The 25,225-nt window shown below is 37.5% G+C and overlaps 1 protein-coding gene across 3 annotated transcripts in view; it reads right to left on the bottom strand.

Annotated features, from left to right (window-relative positions):
• The window catches only part of ERICH3 (glutamate rich 3), a 111,085-nt gene that overhangs the window by 17,727 nt on the left and 68,133 nt on the right, over nucleotides 1-25,225 (bottom strand). For all 3 annotated transcript variants that reach the window (XM_037042331.1, XM_037042350.1, XM_037042341.1), the window contains 3 exons: nucleotides 18,026-18,315; nucleotides 12,119-12,355; nucleotides 1,348-1,791 (listed from right to left, as the gene is read on the bottom strand). In XM_037042331.1, coding sequence (XP_036898226.1) covers nucleotides 1,348-1,791; nucleotides 12,119-12,355; nucleotides 18,026-18,315 — 971 coding nt within the window. The remainder of the gene's footprint in view (nucleotides 1-1,347; nucleotides 1,792-12,118; nucleotides 12,356-18,025; nucleotides 18,316-25,225) is intronic.

Raw genomic sequence — 25,225 nt, 5'->3', positions numbered from 1 at the left:
TCCTTCACAAAAACTTTCAAGGTGTCCTTAGCCAAACAGGACCTCCGTTCCTTTGAAATCCCCTAGCATTTGTACCTTCTCTGATTTTATTTACAATATGGCTACTGAACTTTGTCCAGTTACTGGTATGCCAAGCCTTATTTCCAACACATTATGGGAGAAATCCTCTCTTACACATTTCTTATTGACCATGGTGGCTTGTACAAAATAAGAGGCTATTAATAACATCTGAATTGAAAAATAACTATTCAACATCCTCAAATCCTGGATGTAGGTCCCAGTGGTTTAATAACAGCTTTGAAGTTTCTAAAAGAAATATAGACATTGAAAGTATTCATAACTTTTAAAACATGTGAAGACACATTTTGTCTTTGAATCAAGAAGAATGCCCACCGTGTTGGCAGGGGAGACAGATGAGAGCAGACAAATGACAGAGATGCGAGTTATAGGGCACGCGGTGCTTGCTGTATGACACCCAAATGTCTGGCAGGCACAGTCCGACTCTTCACATGACACAGCTCAGTTTTTTAACTGTTCTTTCATGTGTCTAAGGTACTGGGACCTGATTATCCTGGGGCACGGCTCCCCTTCCCTGATGAACGAAACTATCTTACATACCCAGGAACCCCTGGACCAGGAAGTTACTCAACTTTAGAGAAGAAATCAAAATGAAGTTTGGAGTTTTCTATAAGATTTTCATATTTTTACCTAAATCTAAAAATTCCTATTGCACAGCTACAACAGGATATTTTTAGAAATTGGAACCACCCTGCCTAAATTCAAATCCTAAGAACGTTTATCAACAGCTTACATAACCTCTCTGAGACATGATTTTGTCATCTGTAAAGAAATAATCATAGGTAATAGAGCCCAACTCATGGCAGTATTGAGCTGTGGTGAGGATTAGATGAGTTAATGTAGGTGCTTAGAACTAGCTCAGAGCGAGCACCAATCAGTGTCAGCTATGGATGTCTTTAAATGAGCAGACAGCCAAAGGCAAATAGCATTGCAGGTTATAACCTCTAAAAAGCCACACACACCCTTGCCTTCAAGGCACGTATCATTGTGTTTTATTTGATTCTTGAGATAGAATTACCATAGGAAGAAATTTACAGAAAATAGGAAACACGCTACATACAAATTATCAAGCAGTTTTTAAATGCATTAGAAGGAAAACAGCAAGCTGAAAATACATGTATGATTATGTGACAAAGAGAGAAATAGGACAAAATTGAATCCCTTTGGCATTATCACGACAGTACTTCCCAAGCTTTGGCAGAATGGAATGATCAAAGTCAGCTTCCATGCATGGGGACAATGGCAGGCCAACTCAATGGCCATACTTACCACCTTTCTCCACCCTATAGGGACCTGCCATTTTGTCCTTCGCCTTAGCAGTGCTTCCTTTCCATAGTTTACACGTATAATTTTCCTTTTCTTCCTTGCAAACGTGTTCCCTGGACTTCTCAGATAAGCCCTCTGCAATCACTTGGGTTCCTTTGTTTGTTTCTTCTTCAAGAACATCCTCCAAGCTTTCCTCTGTGGGCAGAGTCTTGATCTCCACATTTGCTTTTATTATCTTTTGGTCTTCAATTGTTAACAAATCCTCTATTGGAAGTTGTGATTTTCCTGGCTCATCGGCTTCACTCAAATCCTGAGAAGATGAACTTCTGACACTTGAGTTTGGGCTGCCGTCAGCGTGTACCTCCCTGTCCCCCAGTGTAGATTCGTCTTCACTGCAGCTGGAATATGGGTGACTTCTGGGTGAGGATGACGAAGCAGTCTTTATATCTACAAGTCATAAAAGTGGCCACATCATTGTTTTTATAAAGCAATTAGTTTGTGGGAATTACCTTAATCATTATTCATACAAAATCATTTAGGATAGTTTAGTAGGTTTGATACCTTTCACCCCTTCATTTTACATAGTTGTCATGATAAAAAATTAAAACCTGTGTAATCTGTGAGTCTATAGAAGTTTTCAGCAATAAATCACATTTAACTAAAACCTAACTGTATTTATTTTTTAGGAAGCCATTTTATTGGAAAAGTTATTAAAGTATATTGTTGTAGAATAAATTGAATACTATTTTACTTATTCAGCAAAAGCCCTTATTTCTTCATGATCTTGGATAAACACAGTATTCTCTGTGAATAAAATTTAAATTTTTATTTTCTTTAACATCTTCCATATTAGTATCTTCTAATGGATGGATACATGAGAAGATCTTGCATTTTTGTAACACCCAGACACAATTAATCTTTTGAGATACTATCCATGTGTGTGTGTGTGTGTGTGTGTGTGTGTGTGTGTGTGTGTAGAAGATGTATTACTCCAGGTTCCCCAGAAGCAGATGCTGAGATGAGGATACATGTACAAGTGTCATATTAAAGACACAGTATATCCTCCAAGAGAAACTCTACCTGTGTCGGGGAGAGAGCAGGGAAGGGAAGAAGGCGATCAAGGGAGCTATTTCAAGAAACATTTAAACCTCAGCCTGATCCCACAGGCACCTCTAAAGTCCACATTATATTAGCATTTTTTTCTCCCTTGAGGAAGGTGTTGCCTTTCATACTCTGCTCCAGTCAGACTTGACTATAGGCCACCCTAGGGGGGCATAAATTCCTTGGCACTTTGGGGCTCTTGGTGCCTGGGGGTGAAACAACTCCAGGAGCTCACGGCTGTCCTTTGAAGAGGGTGGAGGGTGCAGAGGGTGGGCCCACACAATCCGTGAGAGAGATTCTAGATCGGGCAGAACTCTTATGTGAAACTCCAGATAAGCAGTCTAGAGGCTTATCAGACCAAAAATGGTTTAGTAATTACTAGCCCAGAAAAGCTTTTTTAAATCTCCAAGAAAGTGACATACACACTGAATCTCAGTAAGAAAGATTCTCACCCTAAAAGTCATGGCATACACTGCTGTGGACCAGAGCACTGCAAACTTGGTTTTGAGCTCTTCACTCAAATATCTGTGTCTATAATTGTTTTGAATAGAATTTATTTTCAGATGAAGTATCCTGCACTTACATCTTGCCTAGCTTTCTTATTTTCTCTTCTCTGTGTGCTCCTTACCCTTTTTTTTGTTGTTGTTTCTTTCATTTTTGCTTGGCAGCTACACAGATGGCTGTAGAAGTTGACGCAGAGATTAAGGGAAGAAATAACTGTCTTAACTCTTATCCTCTTCCCTCGGTTCCTCCAACCCCAAGAGCTCTCCATGACAGGTCTTAGCATTTTAAATATAGTCTCAGGGACAGACACATCAGAGTTTCCACAAAGATTCAAGAGATGCTACACAGCAGTAAAAACCAAACTCTGAAAAGCCTGTGAGCAACAGATTCTCTGAAGTACAATTCCATTTATTTTTATCTCCCAACTACCTCGACAGTTACCAGATGACCACCGTTTCTCAAAGGAATCACAGACTTCAGCCTCTCATCCTTTATTGCCATTATATGAAATCTGGGTATGCTGCTTCTCTGTAGGGAACATAGTAGGTCACAGACTGTTGTCTTCTATCTTCTTTGCACTAGATCAGAAACTTTAGAGACTATGACCTCCCCCTCTCTTAAGCATCTCACATTTGTTTTGTTTTTAATGAAAAACAACTTCTGTTTGCCAGTGGTTTGATCAGTGGCTTTCATTAATTGTACAATTATCGAGGGCACAATGTCATACTTGTTCTGACCTTCCAAAAATATTCGTGTTTACCCTCTTCATATTGTCATGGTGACTTCCCTTTTGGCTCTGGGGGTTGTTCACATAATAAAAAATGAGTGCTTCCCTATATTTCTTTAGTAGCTTTTGTTAATTGTATTGTTTTATTTCAAAAGGCTGAAACACACTCTAGTTCAATTTTGAGTCTGTCCTTTATAGAATGAATGACCTCGAAATGGCAAGGGTACCTGACCTTCTACCTAAACTCATTTCAGTTTTTAAATTTCTCTCTAACCTCATTGTATAATTTTGTTTCACCTTCATTCCTTACTCTTATTTTCATACAGACACTGGGGCAAGACTCTGCTACAAAAAAAGCTCACAATGCTTTAAGGCCATGGAATTGGATTTTCAACACTAATTTTATTTGTCCTCTTTGAAATAAAAGCAAGCTTTATATAGAGGAGTTTCACATATAAAGGAACCTTGAATCTCAGCGATACACTGGTAACCAACTCTGCCTCACACCCAGTTCCATGGAGTATTCCCTCCGTGGTGTTGAAAGAACCTATTCTTGGTCTTCATGGTAAAGAAATGATGTGTGCTTGTGGCCTGAGCCCTTGGCCAAAGTCAGCAAATTTGGTGCCACTGACCCATGTCCTAAGCAGAATCTCTGACTTTTCTCTCTCTCCATTCAGCCAGTCACTAAATCCATCACTGGCTTGTTTTTATGTCATTGATAACTTCCTTCTTCTGTATCACCACTGGTTTATACAACATGAGACTGAGAGAAAATAATAGGTTTTTCTGTAAGACAAACTTAGCTGTTTCAAATTCTGACTTGGCTACTTTTCAGCTTTGATTTTGGTGATACTGCTTAATTTCTCTAGTGGCTTGGCTATAAAGTTAAAGTTATTCTACTTGCTCTCCATAAGTCATTGTAGAAATTGCATGACAAAAATATGACCTAATCAAAGACTTATTTCTTTATGACTTTCAGTTTTCCCCCTGAATAAAGTTATACAAGTTAAATATATTTCAGCCCTGGCTGGTGTAGTTCAGTGGATTGAGCACGGGCCTGCGAACCACACGATCGCAGTTCGATTCCCAGTCAGGGCACATGCCTGGGTTGCAGGCCAGTTCCCGATTCCCCGTGGGGGACGCATGAGAGGCAACCATACATTGATATTTCTCTCTCTCTCTCTCCTTCCCTTCCCCTCTAAGATAAATAAATAAAATCTTTTTAAAAAGACCCCCATTTAAAAATATATATATTTCAATCAATTTATTTCTTGTGATTTCACCTGTATATTATATTAAGAGTAGAATTGCTGTTAGCATTTATTAAGGAAAAAAGATAAACCTTGATCATAATTATGTACCTACTTGTACCAAACAATCAGGCGAACACTTTATGAGCAACTCATTTAATCCCATGGAATAGTTATTTATCTTCTTTTTATAGAGTGTTCTAGATCTTCTAGAACATAAGGCCCAGAGTATTTAAATAATATCTAAGGTGCATTAGCTAGAAAGTAGCAAGATCTGTAAAACACTTTTTTTGTAATGACCCACTGCAGTGAGACCAAGACCCCTCCACATGCCAAATGGCCTTGAAACACAGAGAACTTACTGTCATGGATCCACCATTTCTTTTCTCAGCTAACTTCCCACTGCTTCCACCCAAGGACGACAAATAAAAAATAGTTCTCTTCCAAACATCGGAACTTGGAATTCATAGTCTGTCCTTCCTTTTATACCTCTGGTGATCATTCTTAATTTTTTCACTACTCTAGAACCCAGACAGAGTCCATGGAAAACACTCCGAATATGAATATAAAGCAAAAGGTAGCTGTCAAAACTATTATTACTTATAATTCTGACCACAATTCTTGGTTGTGAAGATTTATGTCATTTCATTACTTGTAACTTAATACTGTGTGGGTAATCACAAATATTATAAAGACAACACACACGCACAAAACAGCAATCTCCATTGTTGATACTTCCTTGTCTACCTAATTTGATATACAACAAGGCCTGTCCAGAAAAAGTCCAGCCACTGTAAATATAAGAGAACTGTGTGTGCAACATTGATGTAACCACCAAGGAGAGTGGACTGGAAGGCGCATGTGTAAACAATGATGCCTTCACTGTACTAGTCAGTGGAGGCAGTAGATGCTATTGAATAAGCATGTGTTTGGTGTGGCCATCACATTCCAAATGGCTGAGCAACAAATGTGCATCAAATGTTGTGTTAAGCCTGAACATTCCTCCACAGAACCTAAGCGCATGATTCAGGAGGCTGCAGCTATGGGCAACTAATGATTGGCAGCTTCACCACAAGATCGGGCCTATCATGCATCATGCTCATGCTAAACTTTTTGGCAAAACATCAAGTCACCCAGGTGACTCAGCCCCACTACAGCCCAAATTTGGCACCCTGTGACTTCTGTTTTTTCTCAAAATTAAAATCACCTTTGAAAGGGAAGAGATATTAGACCATCAATGAGATTGAGGAAAATATGACAAGGCAGCGGATGGAGATTGGGAGAACTGTGTGAGGTCCCAAGGTGCCTACTTTGAAGGGGACTGAGGCATCACTGCCCTATGTGCAATGTTTCTTGCGTCTTGTATTTTTTTTCAATATATGTCTCTGTTTTTTGTATTATATGGCTGGATACCCTCTGGACAGACCTCATATATACCTGACCAAAGGTACCAACCACCCACACATCTATAGCCACTACTACTCCTGCTCAGCAAATTCAGGATAAAGTCTCCTTTCTCTTTTCATAACTGAAGCTCTGAGATGTCCTTCACCTTCCCAGCCATTTACATAGATTCACTCACTAAATACATGTTGAGTACTTCCTATGGGTCAAGCAATGATGAAGCTAGAGTGGAGGAAAAGGCAGACCAGGTCTCTCCACCCTCCAGATGGACATTGCTTCCCTTCCCATGCACACAACAGATCAACTGCATGTGTTCAAAAGGCATTTGTTCATCCCAACAGCAACTGAGGATAGCCCTCTCAGAAGCTGCTATCATATCCTTACTACGTTCAGAAACCATATTGTCTTTTTGGAACCAATTACATGTCCTGACCTTAGTTTTCTATTATGTCTTCACCCCCTAGCATGGACCATGCATGGTTTTACCACAGTTTAAATTTACCACAGTTAGAGTTTAAATTCACCATTTCCTTCATCAGTGTCCTAATTTTAACTACTTTGTTTTTGCCTTACTAGCTTGAAGCCCATTGAGACACCTTAATTTAAGTGTACAAACTCAAATACATAAACTCAGTTAAACATTTGAATCCTCAATGACACACCATGTATCCCAACTCAGTGAACTCAATACTCTTCTGAGCTCTGGTACCAATTATGTCTTTCCCATTCCTTAGTGCAAGGGTTCACAGCAAAATCTGCACAAAGGCTGTTCCTATTTTCTTCAAATTAACTATGACATATCAATTTACAGTTGCACTATTACTTGTATTAATACCTCTATCTTGATTATATTCATGTCCATAAAAATCTGTTTACATTTTATATAGAAGCTGTGGTTCAGTCAGTATTTTCATGTACAATGATACTTAATTAGACAAGTGTTTTGCACTCAATAAAAGTTTTCAAATGAATGTATGCTTAATGAATATACAAATAGAAATCATGAAATTCCACCTATGAATATTAACTAGTTATTTGTATTACAGGAGGGCATATGTCCTCATATTGATCATTCATTACTTATTTTATTAATGAGACAAATATATACATTACCTTTTAAGAATAAATATCTGTAGGTAAATGTAGATATAGCAGGAAGAAGAGAAAAAGAAAGTTTAAAAGATCCTCCTATTTACTTTTAATTGTTCTTTGTAAGCATTAAAACAAACACCTAAAATACTGATAATGTAATCAACTCATGTGTCACACTGTGCTACTGCCTAAGTCTTTTCACATTTACATGTTAATCTATTCAATCAGCTTTGCATTCTACAAGATTTTATTGGGTGCCTGGGCAGTGTCTTTGCTGTGTACAAAGCAGATTCAAAATTATGAAGAAATACCTCACGGAAAAGTATATCATGTGAACTAAAACATGCTGCTATATTTAAATATTTACCATGACTTCCTAATTCAGCAACTGAAAAGTAAATATAGATTAAGACAATCTTACCATTAAGACAAATTAAAGTTTGACTAATCGTGCAAAAATCACACATATACACTTGGGCCAGAAGGCTTCCTCCAATCTTCCCTTAATCTTTTCTGACGCTCGGAGCAGACAAGTTACCCTTAAGTTCGCAGAGTGTGGTTTCATAGCATGTATCATCTCACACAGAATGAGCAGCCTTCTCTCCCATGCATCTCTTCAAGCCCATAAGCGAAGAAATGAAGAGAGAGATTTTTGCAATCTATAAGTCAAGTACACAGAATATTTTTGTGACTCTGGGATTTTACATTTCAATTCGGCCTATTTCTTCAACAGACTGGAAAATAGCACAAGGGAAATGTTCTTTTTGGCTGGAGAAACATTTGTTTTAATTTGAAGTTCTTTTTTTGTATTCTGGGAACAAATTTTGTCTCCACACTCCCTAACCCCTCGCACCTCTTTTTTTTTTTTTTTAAAAGGAGCTTCTTAGTCTTTCCCTCTTACCCACAGGCACTATCATCCAAACTGTCTGTAAAAGAATGAAAGTATATTCTCAGTGACGTGACACTTTTCCTTCAACCTCAGAACATTCCTCTATGACAACATATTTTCAACTGGCGAATTAGCAGCTGGAGTTGCTAACACAAGTGTAGAGAAAAGGAAGCTGTCCTTCTTTATAAATGATGGGAAGTCTCACACATCATTCCTAAAACAGGGTCTTTTCTGAGTCAGCTCTCAGTCCCCAGCACTCTATCACTCATGGGCTCTTCACCACAGTGTATTCATCAAGGCAGGCAGTGCAATTGTTAGCTGGAAGTTTAAATGGGGCCAACTTGTCACAAGAGTGACAGTCTGGGCAATTGTTTGCCCTCTGGGAACAGGTGCAGGCAGGTTCAAATGAAATACATCCAAATACTAAGAGCAAGATTCTTAATCATGTCAATAAAAGGGATGTACTGATGTCTGGGAATCAGTGGTCACAACACACCTCTTACACTTTTGAAGACAAAATTAGATCTGGCTTTTCAATAGAGTGTTCCAAGGAATCTATTATGCCATTATAATTTTTAATATGTGCTACTGGTTTGCTGGATGAAATATATAATTCTGATATTCCATGCACTAAAATGTACGTATTTAAAATAACATAAGGTCAGGTTATCAAAATAAAGGGATGGAAAAATAAATGAGCCTGAGGTAGAGAAAAGAAAGAGTAATAAACGATGATACTGTATCTCAGAATAATGTCAAAATTTCAAGACAAATACCAAAGATGCAAAGGAGCTCTAAAAAGATAGCTTATTGACATCATTATTAAAACAACAAAATAAAATCACTAACCAGTTTATTGGCTCTTAAATTCATCAACGCTTATGGACTAGATTTGATATGTTCTAATAGCTTTTATTACATATCTATTTAAAATACTCTATATTTTATATCTATATAGTACAGCAAAGACTGTTTCAGTAAAATTCCAATAATAATCATACAACCTAAATGTAACTAGATATTATAGCACTAACAAAAGTACCTCAGTATTCCTGGTGTTAAAAAAATCAAGCAATTGCTTAATATTTATAAAATTTTCTTCAGTAATCACCTCTGTGAGGAAAAACAAAGATAACATACAATCCTAGATTTCATAGAGTATTTAATTTGTGTGTTATTAACTTGTATAATTAACTTAAGGAGAAAAATTTCACACACAAGAAACAATAAATGAAAAATGAACTACTGAATGATGGAGTTTCATGAGATGAAGACCTCAGTGAAGGCCACTGAGGGAGATAAGGAAGAAGAGGAGAAGGATGAGCTGGAACTGAACAAAAGGTCTGGGAATAACCCTGGCTGGTGTAGCTCAGTGGATCGAGCGTGAGCCTGCGAACCAGACGATCGCAGTTCGATTCCCAGTCAGGGCACATGCCTGGGTTGCAGGCCAGTTCCCAGCGGGGGAATGCACGAGAGGCAACCGAACATTGATATTTCTCTCCCTCTCTCCTTCCCTTCCCCTCTAAAGGTAAGTAAATAAAATTTTTTTAAAAAAAGGGCTGGGAATAGACTGGGTAGTCCATCTGGGGAGGAGAGAGATAAACTTGGATACAACCAGAAAATGTCCATTTATATTTCCTCTGTTTAAAAACAAACAAAAAATAAATACAAAGACTAAAGAAACAAATAAAGAGCTCAAGATAAATTCCTCTAAAATGTTTACTCTTAAGGATGCATAATCCTTTTATTGGGGGGATTTACTTTAATTTTAGATAAGTGGAGATTTTCTGATTTGGAGAAGCATAGTATTTTTTTTTTTCAAAATTCAGGCTCTGAAGTTGGGTAACGTTTGTGTCTTGGCTCCACCATTTATTGGCTGGGTGAGCTGCTTAATGTTGCCACTTTCAAGTTTATTTATTTGTAAAACAGAGAGAAAAAGAAAGAGTGCCTATTTTTCCAGGTCATTTGAGGTAAATCAGATAACTCATGTAAAATATTAAGCACAATGCTTAGCACGAAATACAATCTTAATTAACAATAGCCATAGAATGGCTTTCCAAACACAGGGTTCCAGTTATTTATGTGCAAATGCTGTTGCAATGTTAAGCATACATATCATTGTCAGTTATTTGATAATTATAGATTTAAATGTTAAAAAGTTCCCCTCAAGGAAGATTCAAGTACTACCTACATCATATGTTTGAATGTAAAAAATAATAATAATCACTGCATCTCAGAAAAAAGTCCATTTGATCCCAAGACAGCAAGTTGATTACGTAGCACAAAAATAATCCCACACAATTGCATATTAACTGAATGCACTTAATGTTTATGAATCCAATGCTTGATGATTTCCCATCATTAAAAATTGAGAAATTTAAAATTGAGTCCTTTGAATTTTGAACCAGTTATATTTACATGCAACCACATTTTCGTTTTCAACCCTTTTCCAGGTAAAAGTCACTTGTGTAGTTTCTTTAAAATTTGAGTCAGGTGAAATCACTTTTCCACAGACTTTTTAACTTTCTCTATGTCATGTAGGACTATAAACTTAAATCCAATATTTACATTCAAATTGAGAAAAGACTTATATATTAGGCACACCTAAAAACATAATATGCAATTACTAAGAGAATTTCTAGAAAAGGTCTAGTTTAAGACATTACAAAAGGTATTTCAGTGTTTTACCGTTAATCTTGACTGGTTCTTTCAACTCCAACAAAAGTGAGAGAAAATCTTGTTTTCAAGTTTGCTGATAGATAACCTTCTAAATGTTTACATTATGCTTCACTCTTTACTGTATTAGGAAGTTTAGTTCAAGCATAGGCATGATCTTCTCTATGGTTTCTAGTACAATTATCCTTTTTTATTCTAACTTCTGCTCTTTACTTTATTGCCAGTATATGTGTGCATGAAATTTCAGAATAGGTTTGCCAGAATTCTTTCTTGAAGAGAGTGGAACTATAAATATTTGTTTGGGTAAGTTCTTGACTACTTAGTTTACTCTTATATTGTCTTGATACAGTCCTTAAATTCACATTTTTGAGAAATTATATAGAAAAAAATGTGAGAGGTGAAAAATGGAAAAAATGAAGAGTAATTCAAAATGACATAATGTGACCTCATTCTTTAGTTTAAAGTAAATGGATTCTTTCTTTGATTGGACATTATTGTGGTGAAATAAAGATTTTTAAAAGTCTCAAAAATTTGAGATATATCTCAGATGAGGGTTTCTTTCTCTACCCAAAAAGATCTGTGTGGTTTTTTTGGTGACTATTCAGATTTTTTTAGGCTTGAATATTGTGCAGAGGCCGCCTTTGCCAAGAGAGTTCACCCTTTCATGAAACTAATATGCCGGCATTTTGTGCTCAAGTGGAGAAAAAATCATGAACCTGAGACAGGAATCTTCAACTTTTCCTTTGGTTGAATATAACACACTTTTCATTTTTCCGAAGCCACAAAATGGTGTGCGTGTGCAGGTGAGTGTATGTGTACATATGTGTGTTATGTAAGGAAGGATAGTTTAGGATTAAAAAATAATAATAACTCTCTAAGTAAACAGAAGATGTGTCACTACAAGTTTTCCCTGACATCCTGCTGAAAAACCTTAGCAAACTAAGGAAAGAAGGATTAAAGAGTGACTCTATAATTTGGCATCTACAGAAGACTGATTGATCAGCATCCTCTGGTTATAAATCCATGCTCTAAATATTCCCTTAAAAGATTGTATCATTAAATATAAGGAAAAGAATATTAGTATGCACACTTGTTAACAGTCTATGTCATACGATAAGCTAAACAACTTGCCTTGCTTATCCTCTTCCAATTCACTCCCAGAGCCTCCGTCGTCCTCATCTTTCACACTGTCATCAGCATCCGGTGCCTTCTGGGATACGGTTTCCCTTTCCTTTTCTGGGTCTAAATAATCTTTTTCATCGTCTGAGGGTGTCTTCGACATTCCATGCATTCGGTCATCAGCCCGTCCTTTTTCGTTAGCCTTCTCCTCTTGTTTCTCCTCCTCTACTTCAAAATCTTCTTCATATTCTGAGAAAGGAAAAATCTCTATGACAATGAAAATAGAATACCTGTACTTAACCCATTTCACCTTAATGAGATCTTTGACTTCATTATGCTCTTTTTTCTGGGTCTTTCTTCACTTCTTTTTAAAATAATTAGTGCAAGTGGAAAACTAACAGCAAATAATCAAAGAATGCAATCAGTGACATTTATAAGAACACAAAAGAAATGAAGCTCCAAATGAGAAGACTAACAGAGTTCATTTACAAAAGGACATCATCATCTAATAATAACCAAAATGGACAAGAGAAGAACTTGATAGAAAAACAATAAGTTAGAAATAAATTAAAAATGAAGAGAACAGGATCATAATAATGAAAGTTAATTTGGAGATCCAGTGAGGTCATATTTCATGTGAAAAATGTTCAAAATATTTGGATATTAAGTTAATGAATAGTGAAATGGAAAATTTTAATTATTCAAGGCCTAAGGCTCTGAGAAGTAACACTGTGTAAAGCACATTCCTTGAGAACCAATGGACATCAGGAAAAGGCATTATGAAGGTTCTATACCTAAGCCAGGATGGCAGTCATTTACATTATTCATCCTTACAATCAATGAAATACTTATATTTCAAGGGTAAAATTAGTTCAGCCACTAATTTGCTTCATTCCCTACAGAGGTGCAACAAATCTGCAGCAAAAGAAGAAAACTGTCACCTCATATCAACTCCAGCTGTCCCTTGTGGTTATAAATTTTCACCTTTCATATTTAATTGTTACCCTTTTTCTTTCACCAAAAACTAACAATCTGAAAATGACAACATGCCAAGGATAGAGAGCAAAAGGATTTCATGCAGAACCAATTAAGCAAATAAACAATTATCTTTAAAATAAAAATTACAGGAAGAAAAAGTAAAGATTTCCCTACTTTTGTATGTTTTAATTATTAAATATTCTGGTTTCTTTTTCAGTGGTGGGGGCCTCTTGGGGAATCACTCAAGATCTATCTGCCCTGTCCAATGAAAGACACGTAATTTAGAAATGCGGGCCCTGCGTGTATGAGGAAAGCTTTGTTAATGCAGCAACTGCGTGAGGAAGATGTAAGAGGAAAAGAGAAATCAGAAACTTTAACAAATACAGGTATTTGTGTGTGCTTTGTACATGGTCCTGAAAACCCTCTACTTTCCCCCCATTATTGCCTCGATGGACAAAAGCAAAGAGGGGTAGGATCAAGGGTGGGGAGTGGGGACGGCTGGGCTTGGGGGAGTGGTGGGAAAATGGAGACAACTGTACGTGAACAACAATTTAAAAAATTAAAAAATTAAAAATTAAAAATAAATTTAAAAAACCAAGGCAAAAAGAATTCATCACAAGACTGTTTTCACGAAAGATTTAATATGAAGAACAATAAGTGCAAATTAGTATTTATAAAACAGAACTATAAAGTAAGCAAGAAAATGAAGAATTTGGTTTATATTGAATGAAAGAAACAGGAAATATAATAAATAAAAATATTTTGATTTAGATTTTCAGGTCAACTAATAAGACAACACTTCACTTGGCTCAGTTACTTCTCAACCAAGAATGCTTTAAGTGGAAGAGGGCAAAATTGGGAGAGAACACAATCCTTGCAATCAAGGAATCTCTACTTTTTGTTGAGAAAATAAGATGTATTTACAGACAAGATACAGTACTCATTGGTTTGTATACATGGTTCCCAGTAATGTTTGTTTCAATACTACTGGGTTTCACTGTAATGGATTTTTGTATAGGACTCCATTCATTATGTGAAATACTGTCCAGTGAATGCAGTGGGGGAGAGCAGAAAGTCACTTGGATATTGTGAAAAACTTCATAAAAGAAAAGTTTAAGCTAGCCACAAAATATAAACACAGGGAGAGATATACACAAATATCACATTACAGACATTTGTTCCTGGTCGCGTGATAAGCAGGGGGCTAAACAGAACTGAGTGAATTGCTGTGATTCCATCCACAGTATTAGACAGTATTAATTCCATCAGTGGGAAAACAGGAGGGTTTTGGCGTCATGCAGTCATGAGCCCAAGTCCCAGTTTCAACACTCACTAGGTATGTGACTTGGGTAATCTGCCTCACAAAGCTGTGGTATGAAAAGCAGTAAACCCTGGAACATGCTTAGTACAGTGCCAAAGCCAACAGGAGCCCAATCGGTATTAGGCATTAGCAGCAATAACGATTATGATTGGAGGGGGTGGAGGGAGCGGGTCATTGGACAAGAGAAATTACACACAATATGTGTGCTATCTACTTTAATGGAAGCACCTGATTAAAAGTGTCCACAATTACGGTTGTGTTATTGAAGCAGAGCATAAAGCTGAAGGAAAACGTAGTGAATTGCAAGAATAGCCCCTGCATCCTATTCTGCAGGAGCGTCTGTGTTTCTTCCCAAAGTATGAATTTTAAGGCTGGCCTGGCTTCATTTTACCCACCACTATCATCACATCTAAATATCAGCCTCCTATTAACCACAGAGCACTCTATGAGCATTACAGCTCAAAGCATGTCTCCTTTGTGTCATCTATTTGTGTGTTTTCAATATGCATGAACTGGTGGCATGCTTTCTGGATTGCTTTTCATGATTTCTTTTTCTCCCCCATCTCATCGTCCTTCTTTCTGAGAATTTAATTAGTTTTCTGTTTACCATCCTCACTAATGAGGAAGAGAGTTAACACGAGGTCAACATCAATCCAGCTGCAACCCACCCTCACTGACCTCTACTCCAGCTTCTTGCTGCCCTTCCCATCAGCCACCGTTCTGCAGAGAGCTGAAGCCTAGCTGCTGCTGCTGCTTCTTTCTTTCTTTTTTTTTAATGGAAATGAGCAATTAAAGTCCATTAGCTAGACAACACAGAAGAAAGATCTTGGAAAAGCTGTATTATAGGCATAAAGTATGCTACGCAAAGTACTGGCCATGTTGGTTTAAGAGAAAAAATGAAGAAAATGTAAAACCTCTACTGAACATGGCTTTAATAAACCTACATGTCTAGAAAGTTAAAACAAATGCATCCCACTTGTTAATCTCTCTGCTACTGTTGTTGCCACAGATATTTCTAAATTCTCGGTCTACGATGATAAAAAAAAAAGACTAGCAGGGATCAGAGAGAGAGAGGAGTAACTGGGTCCAAGCATTGTAAGTGAAATCTTTCTGAAGATAGTCACTTTTTTCCATAATAAAGAGGCATAGAATCCAGTGCTCCACCAGGTCTGCGATTACTCTCTTGGATTACCAAAGCCCGTGCAGCAACAAGAGGAGGTGAGGAAGAAGATACCAAGGATGTGCCTTTTCCTGATGCCAGATCTTTCACAGGTCATGGCTAGCACTCCTCTAGTCTGGCCTTTGTCTTCTGGGAATAAAAGGGTCACAGGCAGCTCCATTTCTGATCCTTTAGATGTATCACCCACAAGCAGGTAACATCAAGGATAGCTTAGGTAGAACAGGAGGTTGGACAATGTTTGAAAGTCTGGGCTTTAAATTAGACAAGCCTGAGTGTTGAACAGTGGCAGGGTATGCCACCCCAAAATGCACAATTTTGGCATACGGATTATCTTGAGCTGAAGGTCACTGAGAAGTTGTAGATACAAGAGAATCTTCCTGCCCTCCCCTATTTGCCTAAAAGCAGAACATAAATTTGTGAAGGTGTCCTTCTTGCCTCTCTAGCAGGAAGTACAGAAGTTAATCATAGGAGACAACTCTATGTCCTTATTACTCCAGATATACACCAGAGGAATCAATATAACAAACTCCAATAAAACTAGAATTTGTCAATCATTAGTTCCCCACATAAGGTCCATCCAAAAAAATCCAGCCATTGTTAATATAACAAGAATGGTTTCCCTGACATGGACATAATCTGGCAGCCAAGGAGAGTTGGCTAGAATGCACATGTGTGAATGATGACCACTGCATGGTACTAGTCAGTGGGGGTGGTAGACGTCACTGAGTGAGCATGTGCATTGTGTGGCCATTGCATTCAAAGTGACTGAGCAAGTAGAGCAATGAATCTGCATTAGATTTTGCATTAAGTTTAAACACTCCTCTGTGGAAACTATCCAGATGATTCAGAAGGCCGAGGATGCAGCTTTAGACAACTGAAGATTGGCAGCTTCATCAAAACAATGTGCCTGCTCATGCATTATATCTCATACAGTTGTTTGGTGAAAAATCAAATCACCCAGGTGACTCAGCCCCCCTACCACCCAGATTTGGCACCCTGCAACTTCTGGCTTTTTCCAAAACGAAAATCACCTTTAAAAGAGAAGGGATTTCAGACCATCAATGAGATTCAGGAAAATACAACAGCGGGGCAGCTGATGGCAATTGGGGGAACTGTACGAGGTCCCAAGGTGCTTACTTTGAAGGGGGCTGAGGCATCATTGTCCTGTGTGCAATGTTTCTGGTATCTTTTTCAATAAACCTCTCTATTTTCTACATTGCAAGGTGAATACCTTCTGGATGGACTTTCTATATTTGCCTTCCCACAATTAGCTGCCCCTAGAAGCTCAAAGTCCTTTTCCTTTATCTTGTCACTTCACTAAAATAGACATTGTTCTTTTGTTAACAAGCCATATAAACCTGAGTTCTAACCACTCCTTTGAATTATTCAGTTCTGAGTGCTACCATGGGTATGTGTGATGTGCATGCTAATAAATTTATGCAAGTTTTTTTCTTGTTAATCTCCTTTGTCAATCTAATTTATAAGGACCCAGCCAGTGAACCTAAGATGGGTAGAGAGAAAACAGCTTTTCTTCTCATACAGTTTGAATCCTAGTTCTGCTATTTTTTTTTCTCTGCATGTCTGACTCATAGTTTCCCAGCTTGTAAAAAGGAGGTGGTAATAATATCTACCACATAAAACAGCAAGGATAAAATGACACAGTGTGGGGAGAGTACCTGGCTCAGTGCTCACTGCCTGGCCCTTTTATTATTGTTATTATTACTACTATGTTTATGAATGTGAGTGTGGAGAGAAAGAGAGAGAGAAGGGGAGGAGGAGGAAGAAGGAGGAGGAGAAGAAAAGGAAAAGAAGGAGAAGAAAAGAGGAGGAGGAGGAGAGAGAAATGAAGAAGAAGGAGGAGGAAGAGTCACGGGTAGAGGAGTGGAGGGAATACGGAAAGGAAGTGAAGGGAAAACAGGGGAGGTGTAGAGAGGGGAGCGGAGAGGAGAATAAGAAAACCAAAAGGTCAACAAGTAGCCTCTAGGACCCTAAGCCTTTGTCAGCTGCTTCTAGTTATGGAATACTCGACCTTCATATAATCATACAGACTGTGCCTTCCTAATGCCAAAGCATCAATATCACCAAAGCAAATACATTCCAATACCAAAAAAAGAGGCGAACTTCGATTTGGTCAGAATGGTCTCTCTCTGCAGAACTGAATAGCGCCTCTGGCTCACACACACAGACATCAAGTCCCCTCCCCCCGCCCCCTCCACAAGCACCTTCAGTGCTTCTAGAGGCTGATGCCACGGAGCTCCATACGAAACAGCGGAGGAAGGTGGTCAGGGATCCCTAGCACAGAACACAAAGACCTAAATACCGTAACTAAGTAGTAATGCACAATGTATAGCTTTGCAAATTTTGGTAATTACATGTTAAAGATAAGCCAAAGAACAATAGCAGTAACACCAAAAGAACCCTGTATCATTAGTTACCATACCATATTTATATAGATTTTCCTGGTCATCTTCCCAAACATGTTGTTTTCCTTTATGTTCCATTTCTTCTACAGCAGTCCGCACTTCTTCAACCCTTGTTTTTCCTTCTTCAGCTGAAAAAAAGCCCGAAGCAGAGCTCTTGTTCCCCTCCATCTCATTTCTTGTCTTGTATGCTCTATCCTTCCTCAGTTTCCCCTCACTCTTCTTCAGTTCCTCTCCTTTATCAACACTTATTTGTTTCTTCAATTTTGGTGAAGTTAGTTTTTTGTCAAGGCCCATCGCAATAATGCACCTATGAAAAATATTAAGATACGGTGTTTATCAACCTGTATATATAAGACAGTGGGACTTCAAAGTATTTTTAATCCCTATCTCTGTATATTATTGTAAGAAATGTAAGAAGAAATATTTTATTAAAGTGTACATCATCAACTAAAAGTAAACTTTTCATTAATACTAAAATCTTATAATGAGCAGAACAAATACTTAATAATTTTATCCACAATAATAAATAAGAAAACAACAATAAGAACTTTAGTCCCCAACTAAAATTAGTGCTTTAAAGAATATTCTGGCCTTATAACAGAGTTCAATACATGTATATCATTCAAGTCTTTAAATGAGGATTATGTGATAAAAGAACATTCAGGTTTACAAACACAGAGAAACTAAGATAAAAATAATCAGAAGAAGAAAGATGCCATTCAGTCTTTGGTAATCCATTATTCCAACAACACAACAAAAGAGTACATGCAAGGCTGACTCTAAACAAACATGGTTGATTTTTTAAGAAACATACAGTCATATATTGTGCCCTTTAAATAAACGTCTCAGGAATCTTCAGTTTATTTTAATAGAACTGTCATTATTACTTTTAAAATGGCCTTTGAGGTCATGAAAAGAGACAGAGAAGGTCACTTCATAATACTGAAGGGAAGAATTCATCAAGAAGACATAAATACTGTAACCTTATGTGCACCCAAAATGGAAGTACCCAAATATATAAAGAAAATCTTGGAGGACTTCAAGAAAGATGTAGACAGCAACACACTTATACTAGGGGATTTTAACATACTGTCAACAATGGACAGATCTTCCAAACAGAGTCAACAAGGATATCATGGCACTGAATAACACCATAGATCAAATGGACTTAACTGATATATACAGAACCTTTTACCCCAAAGAAGCTAAATATATACTCTTTTCAAATGCACATGGAACAGTCTCAAAGATAGACCACATGATAGGACACAAAACAAGCCTCAACAAATTCAAGAAAACTGAAATCACATCAAGCATCTTCTCAGATAGCAATGGCTTGAAACTGGAAACCAACCTAAAGGAAAAGAACTCAAAAACAGTCAAATTAACAGAGATTGAATATGTTATTAAACAATAACTAGATTAACAAGATCAAGAAAGAAATAAAAAACTTTCTGGAAACAAATGAAAATGAACCCACAAAAGCCCAAAACCTATGGGACACAGCAAAGGCAGTCCTGAGAGGGAAGTTCATAGCAATACAGGCCTACCTAAAAAAGACAAAATTTTTTTAAATAAACAACCTAACACTACACTACAAACAGAGCCCAGAGCAAGTAGAAGGGAAAAAATAATCAGGATCAGAGCAGAATTCAATGGCATAGAGACTAAAAAAACAATTTAAAGAATCAATAAATACAAAAACTGGTTCTTTGAAAAGATAAACGAAATTGACAAGCCTTTAACCAGACAAAGCCAATATTCAGGAATCAAAGCAAGCATATACTGTGTTCATGAACTGGAAGAATTAACATCATTAAAAATGTCCATAATACCAAAAGCAATTTATAGATTCAACACAATCTCTATTAATATACAAATGACATATTTCACACATATAGAATATTTCAAAAATTTATATAGAGCCATAAATGACCACAAATAGCCTCAGCAATTTTGAGAAAGAAAAACAAAGTAAGAAGAATCACAGTACCTGATATCAAACTATATCACAAGGCCACTATAATCAGAACAGTCTGGTACTGGCTGAAGAACAGACACATAGATCAATAGAACAGAATAGAGAACCTAGAAATAAACCCAAGTCCCTATGGTCAATGAATATTTGACAAAGGGAGCAGAAACATAAAATGGAGTGAAAATAGCCTCTTCAACAAATGGGAAATCTGGACAGCTACGTGCAAAAAAATGACACTCGAGCACCAACTTACACCATATACCAAAATAAACTCAAGATGGATAAAAGACTTAAATATAAGTTGTGACACCATAAGAGTCCTAGAGGAGAATACATAGGCAGGAAAATTTCAGATATCCCATGCAGCAATATTTTCACCAATGTTCTCTAGGCCAAGGTATTTAAAGAATAAACAAATGGGACTATATCAAATTAAAAAGCTTCTGCACAGCTAAAGAAAACAGTATTAAAATAAAAAGCAAGCCAACTGCATGGGAAAACATATTTGCCAATGATACTTCAGACAAGGGTTTGATCTCCAAAATATACAGAGAACTCACACGACTTCACACCAAAAAGACAAACAATTCTATTAAAAATGATCAAAAGACCTGAACAGATGCTTCTCCAAGAATGACATACTGAGGACCTACAGGCACATGAAAAGATGCTCAATATCACTAGCTACCAGAGAGATGCAAATTAAAACCACAATGAGATGCCACTTTACACAGTCAGAATGGCCATCATAAACAAATCAACAAACAACAAATATTGAAGAGGATACGGAGAAAAGGGAACACTAGTGCACTGTTGGTGGGAATGCAGACTGGTATAGCCACTGTGGAAAACAGTATGGAATTTCCTCAGAAAACAAAAAACGGAACTGCCTTTTGACCCAGCAATTCCACTGCTGGGATTATATCCTAAGATCCTATGCATCCCAATGTTCATAGCAGCACAATTTACAATAACCAAGTGCCAGAAGCAATCTAGGTGCCCATTAGTAAACGAGTGGATCAAAAAACTATGGTACATTTTCATGATGGAATACTATACAGAAGAAAGAAAGAACTCCTACCTTCTGCAACAGCATGGGTGGAACTGGGGAGTACTGTGCTAAGTGAAATAAGCCAGGTGGCAAAAGACAAATACCATATGATCTCACCTATAAGTGAAACCTAATCAACAAAACAAACAAGTGAAAAAGAACCAGAGACATGGAAATAAAAAACAAACTGATGGTGACCAGAGGGAGGGGGAAAGTGGATAACAGGGGAAAGATCAAAGGGTAATGGTCAAGTCAAGGAACATGTACAAAGGACCCATAAACAAGGACAATGAGGAATTGTCTTTGAGAGTGGGGGTGGGACAAGGCAGAGGAGAGCAATTGGGAGAAAAATGGAGACAACTGTAACTGAACTTAACAATAAAAAAATTCCAGGCAGTAAAATGTCGTTTTATTTTGTAAATAAAATGTACAAAACATATAATTCCATTTATATAAAAATATGAAATAAACAATATCAAATATTTTAATAAAAATTAAAAAAAGAATAGCCTTTGAAACCTGTACCACAGTCTTTGGTGATTTTTATTGGCAATAAGCTTTGTTCTTTATAGATGGCAATAATTTGTAGAGGCCATAAAGTTATTCAAAATCAAATCTGGTGAACCAAGCAGATAATCTGCATGTATTAAGACATTTAAAAAATACTTAAATCAATTACAAGTCACATAAATAATTTCTTCTATAGTTTTTTCCTATCTCTCATTAATATCAAAATGAGAACTCCAATAATGACAATACATGCATTAATAAATAGATAATTATAATAGTAAGATTACAGAGCACTCCCTCTGTGTCAAGCTCTTTGCTGTGCACCACATATGCATTATTTTACCAGATGTATTACACCACAGACTGATAAATTAAGAACTATCATCACACTGCTTTTCAATGAGGCATTTGAGGCTAAACGGGTTCCATGACAGGTCCAAGCTCAGCCTGCAGGTCGGTGATGGAGCAGGATTCCAGCTCAGGACTGTTAAACCCCATGAACTCACATTAAAGTACACAAGTATTGTTAGATTACAGGTATAGTCCTCTCAGATGACTAGCTCCACAAGTAAATTAACAGAATCTGGAGAAGTTTTCACCAAGGTCTAGAGATCATCCACGATCTGGAAAAGGGGCTTGGGCACAAAGCAGCCTCCACAGTCCTTCTCTAGAAATAACTGGGCTCTTTCTTTATGGGTCACATGATTATCAAGGAACTGGACCAAATGCCAGGGGGCGGGGTGAAAAGAGATTAGAATGCAGTCGAGACTTGTCAGTCTAGGAAGAATCAAAATAATGTGTAAAATTTAACAGTTGCCTCAATGTGAATCAAATCTAATGGGAATTTCTTAAACTCAAGATTCACTGAATATCAGCTATCTCCAGTCTAGAAATAGCACTGGAAGTAATTCTGCCAAGAAGCAAATATGAGAACTTAGTTATATCACTTCACTTTTGAATATCCACCCCCCCCCAAAACAAAACTAGAAGGATCTGCACTCCAAGTACCTCTCAGGCTGTAAGAAATGAGATAAGAGTGCACTTCCCTCACTCAGGTTAAGCATGATAAATACTTAACTACCGTGATGATGTACTTAGCACATTGCTTTCCTTAAAATAAAGGTGTCATGAATCTTCACAGAATATCACTACCTGCATTGCCTTCTGTTCAAGCTGTTCTTCCCTTATCCATGGCAACACCAAATCCATTGATTTGGAGCCTCTGATACGCTGTTACTTTAAGTTTATGCTGTGAATGTATAGACACTTTGATGCCTTTCTACTGCATGCACAGACTTTTTATTGCCCATCTGCTTAAGGAAATTGGACAAACAAAGTAAGTAACATCTGTGCCCTCCTCCTCACTGACTACCTAGTTGACTTCGGAGTATAATTTGAGGTGTTGATTACTTGAGCTCCAAGCTCTCTGCTTGCTATTTAGTAGAGCTATTCTCCTTCCTGTGTTTCACTCTGGTAACTGAAAATAACTACCAGGTCTCTTTGAGCAGTTCCCATGACTGTGGGGTAAATACAATGGTTGAACCTCCACACTTTGCAAGTGACCACTGCTGAGGTTTTCTTGTTTATGAGAACTTGGGCAGGAAATTCCTCATCATTTTCAGTACTGGAATTCCCTGCTGTTTTACTTCATCACAATAAAACTTCCAGAGACCACTACTTTTTAAATGAATTAAAATTAAATTCATTTTTAACAAATTGGAAGAATTAATGGGCAGCCCTTAAAATGAGTAAAAGTATTATTATGGATGTGGCAATAAAAAACAAAGGTTGTGCAATATTGTTAGTGACATCAGTCCCCTTCGGGGGAGTTCTCCACTGTCACTGGAACTCTGCAGCCTGGTGGCAGAGTGGTGCCCAGGTGTCGGGGCCAGATGAGCGAGGAGCCAGCACTCACTCACCCACCCATCCCTGCCCCCACTAAGCCAGTCCGCCTTGACTTTCAACTGCTCTGTGGCAGGCAGACATCAAACAACACTGCACTGTTCTACTTTGGACATTCACAGATTTCCTTTCAAAAAACCATAATGAAGCTAACAAAGACCCAAGCATGGGTGAAGGGAGTCAAGGGGTTAAATTAAAACATTGTTTAGAGTTTTAGAAAATAATAATTAAATTTAAAAAAAAACAATGACTGTAAGAACTGTACCTTTCAGTTGAGGGTAATAGGACTTACTCTTTAATATCATAGCTACCTGCTATTGTTATTTGAAAATATCAAAGAAAGAAGCTAGGGGAGACAGTGAAATGAGGAGACAGTGAAACCTGTAAAGAAATGCACAGAGGCCAGTGAGTGTTGGATTGGAGAATAGAAGACATCAACCAGATTTTGGAATTGATTATTAAACCCCCACAGAAAGTGTTTAGGACCAAACATTTACAGCTTAGATTGACACAGCGCCTCCCAAAGAATGCAACATGTTTACATATGGATGGTTGTGTATATAAGCTCATTAGCTTTCCCGAGAGTTAAAGAGACATTTGCCAAATGACTTGCCCACAAATATGCAGGAAGAAAATTTGAATTGGAACAGAAAAGCAACTTCCAATGGGTCCTAAGCACACCCAGGCAATCCTGTTAAATCGTCTGGGACGATTCACTCTCCAGTTTACTGGATGATACTTTCATACTTCATCTCTCTCCTAAACCCTCCAAATCTCTCCTCTTCCAGCCTCAACTTCACAGATAAATTCTTGTTTGACTAAAAAATAGAAACAATCATCGGAGACCGTCCAGTTTGTCCAAACACATCCACCAACTCACTTCTTTCTCTATTCCTTATGCCATTTTTCCACCTGCTATTACAATGTTTCCCCTCCTCTGAGGCTAAAAACACCTCTGCTTGAGCCCTGGATCCCATCTCCTCTCATCCACCCAGCACTGTGCTCCAGCAATTTCTCCCTCTCTGTCATTCATGTTTTAGCAATTTTTTTCCTCTAGAGTATCAATTTTTTTCTTCTCTAGAGTATCAGTCCTAGCTATCAGCATATAACCATATTATGCTAACTTCCTTCTTAAAAAACAAAATGCCCCCTGTGACCCCAACACCCTCCCTCCTTACTGCCACCCAATTTCTACCCTTTCCAGCACAACCCTTTATGAAAATACTTATCTATATTCTCTGGCCTTAGCTCTTTTCCAGTTATATCTTAAACCCACTCCAGTGAAACATGCATGCTCACCACTCCACTATAACTTGTCCCAAGATCGATAATAACCAACATATTACCAAATCATGCTCAACTCTCGTTCTTCATTCACTTAATTTATCTACACATTCAAACATGTCGGTCATGTCTTTCTGTTCATATGTTTTATTCATTTCCCGTTTTATTCATCATTCTCTAACTTCTCTTTCTAATCACTGGCTTTCCTTCTTAGGCTTTTTGCTTGCTCTTTATCTTCCTCATTTTTGAACTGGAGTGACCTGAAGCTCATTACTCAGTCATCTTCCTTATCTGCATTAAATTCTTAAGCAATCTCATCCCATCTTATGTCAGCTTTATGCAAACTATTCTTAAGTGTCATCTATATGCAAACTATTCTCAAATTTATATTTCCAGCTTGGACCTCATATCGGAACCTATGGATATCTTAAACTTAATTTGCTCAAAACCAAAACCTCTTCGTTCCACTTTCAAACCTGTTTTTCCCATGGT

Source organism: Sturnira hondurensis, unplaced genomic scaffold (assembly GCF_014824575.4).
Source record: "Sturnira hondurensis isolate 20B ecotype Veracruz unplaced genomic scaffold, ASM1482457v3 Scaffold0000648, whole genome shotgun sequence".
NCBI classification, from domain to species: Eukaryota; Metazoa; Chordata; class Mammalia; order Chiroptera; family Phyllostomidae; genus Sturnira; species Sturnira hondurensis.
This window is presented reverse-complemented; position numbering and strand designations above follow the sequence as displayed.